The 5,769-nt window shown below is 49.1% G+C and overlaps 1 protein-coding gene across 2 annotated transcripts in view; it reads right to left on the bottom strand.

The window, feature by feature from the left end:
• Positions 1–5,254, bottom strand: part of LOC102003039 (zinc finger protein 14-like) — a 20,521-nt gene extending 15,267 nt beyond the window's left edge. For both annotated transcript variants that reach the window (XM_013505565.1, XM_013505563.1), the window contains exon 1: positions 5,127–5,254. Coding sequence is in view for 1 of the 2 variants with exons in the window: in XM_013505563.1 (XP_013361017.1) it covers positions 5,127–5,129 (3 nt within the window). In the remaining variant the exon portion in view is untranslated. The remainder of the gene's footprint in view (positions 1–5,126) is intronic.
• Between the last annotated feature and the right edge of the window lie 515 nt (positions 5,255–5,769).

Below are 5,769 nucleotides of genomic sequence, written 5' to 3'. Positions count from 1 at the left end.
TGACCTCTACCCACGCTCCAAATCTCGCTCGTGCTCTGCATCCTGAGTGTAACAGGAGAGCGGAGACACACACATGTGTTCTGATGAGCCCACTCATCGATGCCTGAGAACCCCAGACACAGCAGGTGCGGTGGACACAAGCTCCTGATTGATGAGGTACCAGAAGGGGCCAATTAGGACCACGACAGCTAAAAAAACTCCCAACGCCCCAAAGCACTGGAGAATGAATGACACACCCAAAGTCCTCTCTGTGACCTGCACACTCTCTTTGTCCTCACCTCCTGCACTACTTTTCAGATGTCACTAGTGTGAAAAACCAGAACAGACCCCACGGCCTCATGGTGTATGCTGACGCCCACTGGAGAGGACAGAATAAAGGGGCCTTGAACCGAAGCTGTGCTTTATCCCAACTGTGTCTCTCTCCATGGGCTGCTTCCGTGGGCGTCTCCCAGATGCCAACATGGAAGTTCAACCTCAGAGTGTGGGGGCCCGGGAGACACTTAGGGGAATTCCAGATATTGCAGGTTCTTGCTATTTAGGAAATACATAACAAAGGCTCATGCTCACCTCTTTCCCCAGAGACAGATAAATCAGTACAAAGTAGAAAGCACTTCAAAAGTGACAACGCTGGGCAGACCCGCCCTCAGCTCACTGAGGTGATGGCAGAGGAAGTGGGGTTACAGCAGTGAGCACCCCAGTAGAGAAAGGCAGATGTTGATGCAAGGTTACATCAGCAGGAAGGGTTCCCAGAAAAGCAGAAATCAGAGCTAGCAATATCAATGCTTTCTCTTTAGCCTCGCACAAGCTTGCTGTCTTGCGTTAAACTGCTCAGCCCTGTGTTTTTTTTTTTTTGTTTGTTTGTTTGTTTTCTGGTACCGGGAACCAAACTCACGACCTTGCGCTTGCCAGGCAGGCGCTGTGCCACTGAGCTAAATCCCCAGCCCCCAGCCCTGTGTTTTTAAGAGGAAAGTTCAACTGTACTTCTTTTTTCTTTTTCTCTTTCTGACACGATTTTGCTATGCAGTTCAGGCTGCCTTGGAACTCACATTGCAGCCCTTGCTGGCCTCAAACTCACACCAATCGTCCTGCCTCGGGTTCCTGACAGCACACCCAGCTCTACTCCCTTTTCACGGTGATGTAAGGCAGAGAATATGACCAGCGTTGGGGACCTGAGTACAGTACCAAATGAAAACAAAACAGACATACTTCCAATAAAAAAAAACCCTGAGATGAGTGTTCCCTTTTCCAAAGAGTACTGCTACTATTTTTCAGGCTGAGCTCCTCTGGAGAATCTGATCCATACACACTCAAAACAGGAAACAGTCTGACGAAAGTCATCTTCTAAAAAGGACTCCACGGGGGCTGGGGATTTAGCTCAGCGGCAAAAGCGCCTGCCTGGCAAGCGCAAGGTCGTGAGTTCGGTTCCCGGTACCGGAGAAAAACCAAAAAAAAAAATAAAAAGGACTCCACAGAAAGTTGAAGAAATGATTGTAGAGATGCTATCTGAGTTAGAAAGGGAAAAATATTGTGATCAACCCAAAGAACTTGAAAATAAAATGTTCTGAAAATGCAGAACATCCCTGATTCATCAAACATCATTGTAAGACTTGTTTAAAGGTGCTCAACACGCATTTCTTCATGTTTACTTCGGGACATCTCCGTGACGTATACACAAATTCATAGTAAAATACTAAATATGTCACAAACATCATGGAGTACAATGCACTGTGGTCACTGGCTCTGCACCCCGCGTGTCCAGCTGCTGACGGACTCAAGACTTTGTGCACGATCACGGTACCATATACCACTAGTGAGAGGAGCAAATAAATTATGAAGCTGAAAGATTTCAGTAATAAGTTTTCCCTTTTTCTTTAGTACTAAAGATTTAATTTAGGGCATCATGAAAAGTACACTGGAGGACCACCCCAAAATATTGACTCCATAGTGAAAAAGGCTCTTGCCCAACTGTGCAGGCCGGGCTTGGTGCTGCAACGCTCCTGTCTCAGTCTCCCAAGCAGCTGCAATGAAAGGTGCTCACTGATGTTTCCCTCACTGATGTTTCCTTCCCCAGGCTCTGAAATCTCAGAAAATCACGGTGATTAGAGAAGCCCACCCTCGAACTACCTAAATGTCACATGCTCGGCTTCTCAGCAGTGAGGGAGGTGGACAGTGTAAAAGTCCTCCCAGCCTGGGCAACTGAGTAAGACCAGGTCTCCAAAACTAAAAAAGAAATATGGGGCTGTACAAATCAGAGTCAAATATATGCATTCAGTCCCCAAACAGTAAAACACTTCACACACACCCTGAAGTCTTTGTATCCCAGAGAAACCCCTCCCCATCCTTCTTCCGTGGTGAGGCCCGCCCCATTATTAAACCTACAAGACCCGTTTCCTCATTTCAATTTTGCCTCACAAATGATTAGGTGGACTGATCAGTAACCACAAAAAGGCACAGTCACCGGATCTGTTACTAGGTTTCCCGGCTTTCTTCAGGCCTGTGACCTCCGACCCTCTCAGGCCAAGGCAGCTCAATCATTGTCACACTCAGAACAATGTGACCTCAGGGGAAGGAGGTCACTGTTGTCATTGCTCATTTTACCTCCTTCTAACAAGCCCTGCTTCCCTGTTTCCTTTTTCCTTTCCACTGCTTCTCCCTACTAAAAAAATCACTTTTTCTGCTATTCATTCTTAGTCCTGGAGAGAGACCTGATTTACCCCTGCTTCAGTGCTTGTTGTATACACAGTCCACCTCAGTCAACACTTCAATTTTAAGTCAGTGTGTAGAAGCAGTGCAGGGACGACAGCAATGACCTCAGGGACGACAGCCCGTGCCCTTCCCTCCACTGCCAGGGTCACGTGTCCCTGTCCATGCAGACGCCCCAGGTCAACGTGTGTCTCAGTTCGCATTCTCCAGGCAGCCCTTTGAGAAAGTTGCCCTTAGCAAGAAGCCTTACCCTCCCTTGGTACTGGGTACGAATCTGGTGTCACAAACAAGGCAAAAGGAAGTCTAGAAAAGTCCTTGGTGAGGTCACTTTGCTTAAGCAGAAGAGAGCTCAGTCTGAGAAGGACAAGCACGCATGCCGAGCAGGCCCAGGCTCGAGCCTGACAGACACTGTCATTGCACCACTGGTGGGCGTGTGGCCTCACGATCTAACCCCATTGGCTGCATTCATGAGCTCACGGACCCAGGCAGAGCACATTCTGTGGTCCGGAAAGCCCTGCGCTGCGAAGTCTTACAGCAGGTCCACAGCCAAGTACCCTTGGTCTCCAGTGTTCCAAGAACTGTGAAACAAGCACACGTAGATTTTACCACAAAAAAGGGTATTACACAAAGAAGGAGGCTTATAAAATGGAAATATTTCAATTATTTCCTTTGACAGAGGAGACTACCTCTTCCCACACTGGTAATACATTTAAACACCCCCAATATTTTCCTCAGCTTCCTAAAGTCCTTGGAAGGCCTCCCTTAAATAGTCTGATTATAAGGAACAGCTTGTTTTGCTGCCTTATGAATAATGCACCTGGCCGTGGAAAATGGCCTCAGGTAGAGTTGCGCATAAGCCATAGTGGGGAGACTTAAAACAAAAAGGGGTAGTGGACTACGGAGGGAAGACCGAGACTGAACTTGCACATGAAACAGCCGTCTCTCCCACAAGGAGTCTTTCCCACAACAAGGAGTTGCACCGCCACCTGCCAATCTCCCCCATTTCCGGAACTTCAAGTGCACGGCAACCACTTCTCTCTAAAATCCATTTTCTTTGTACCTTACACAATAGGAAAACTGGTTTGAGAACCTGAGTTTCTAATGGTCGTTTTCAATACACAGAGTCCACTGTGATCCGAGCTCATTAAATAATCAAGCAGTTACTGCACTCTGGTTCTCTCCAATTAGCTCTGGATCGAGCAGCCACCTAGACACCCACTCAGGACGCTTCCCAGAATCACAGAGCTATTCATCTTTTTGACAAAAATTCTCCTAAAAAGTGGAGGAGACATGGCCTGTGTCACAGCAAACAGTTCTGCTGACGGCCTGCAGTTTCACGCTTGTGTCTGGGTAGCTACACACTGCTCCTTTAACCTCTCCTTCCAGTAGGGCACTTTGTCAAAACGAGTTGCTGGAAAATTCCCCTGCAGCCCACCAAACACAGCCCCCTGGCAGAAGTCCAAGGAAGAACCACACAGGGATGCTTGAAGGGGTTGCGTATCAGGCAGCCACCTCATAAAACAGGACTGCACCGCAGATTTGTTGGTTACTAACCCAATGGACAGACTACTCTCCCGGAGTGGCTCTGAACCATTTCTCGCAATACTGAGAGACAATTTTCCTAGGTGGAGGTGTTCCCCGAGTTAAAGATAAGCTCAGGGAGGCTGAGTCTACAGACCAAGACCCAGAGCCACCCGAGAGAACACTAACAGCCTCCTTTGGGTTCAGGACTTCACTGCACAGGGCCGTGAAACCAGGAGCTCTGTTCCTTTTCTTTGTCAGTAGGGGTCTCACATAAATAAGGTGATAATTGTTTGGGTTGCGGAGTGCACAAGCAGAGGTTCCCTTCATGCTGGGGAAGCCCTGTTCCCAAGTCACGTCACCTGCAAAGTCAGGCCTTTCTTGGGATTCTCAGGGCACTTGTCAACATCTATTATGACAATGACAATGTGGGAAACTATTGGAAACTTAGGAATTCACTGAGAAGATAAAAAGGCAGAGGTCTGAGGAGCGCGGGTGGGTGTGACATCCTGCATCGCAGACATCTGTAAATGTGGGATCCTCCAGCTCTGCTCCTGACAGCGATGACCCCAGGGACCCAGCACCCCCGGCCGCCCCGGCTCCAAGCGCCCCCGGAATCAGGATCCCCCCAAGACCCTGCTCTCCCAGACTGCAGAAACTGTGCTGGGTCCCAAGAGATGGCATTGCGGGCGGGTAGTGTCACACTGGGGACAGGACTCACGGAACACGGCTGTCACCCTGAAGCGGCCAAGCAAAAAGTGAGGAAAGCACCAAAGAGCAGGAGGACCTCAGGGTCTGGAGCTCAGCAGGGCGCTGCAGCTCCCCAGAGGTGGCTCTGGCCACTTCCTTGCAGACCTCAGCCCGACTCCAGCCCTTCCCCAGCTACTGTCCCCCACCATCACCATTGCGTGGATTCCTGGTCTCCCAGAGTCCTTCCCACGCAGCCTGCAGCCGGTAGAACACCCAGGAGGTGGTTTAGCGAGCTGAGGGACTCTCCACAAAGCACTCCGAATACGGAGCCATGGCACCGGAAGTCCTCGCCCACCTCGACTCACCTGGTTGGACAATTGGTGCATCCCTTTATCGCTGATTGGCTCTTGCTCCACTGCCCGCCCTCTGTCCAGAGTGAGGAGGAAGTTAGCTCCTGCCTGCATAAACAGACCTCTGGTGATAGACTGTCATACAGAAACTTCTGGAAAAAGATCTTTCTTGCGATATCAACCTCACTTAGCCTAACAATACTTGCACTTAAGCCGTTTATTCTTGGCTTCTATACATGCCCCAGTTTTCTTCATGGACTTAGTGTGCTCTTTCTGAAAGGGGGTCACTTGTGTGCTCAAAAGGTTCCATGGTCAGTATCCTATAGAAGGAGCAGCCTCCTGATTGACGAGAATTTCCTGAGTGCAGTGAAGAATAGCACCAAACGGAACAGAGGGAGGGCTGGCTGTTTCACATATCAAACTTTGAAATGAGGCGACAGGCCTCACTGTCAAGATTTTCACACTGTCTCAATCAACTCACATGCATTACAAAAATGAATATATG

Source organism: Chinchilla lanigera, unplaced genomic scaffold, assembly GCF_000276665.1.
Source record: "Chinchilla lanigera isolate Chin_1 unplaced genomic scaffold, ChiLan1.0 scaffold00098, whole genome shotgun sequence".
NCBI classification, from domain to species: domain Eukaryota; kingdom Metazoa; phylum Chordata; class Mammalia; order Rodentia; family Chinchillidae; genus Chinchilla; species Chinchilla lanigera.
The sequence above is the reverse complement of the archived record's forward strand: the minus strand, read 5'-3'. Positions and strand labels throughout refer to the sequence as shown.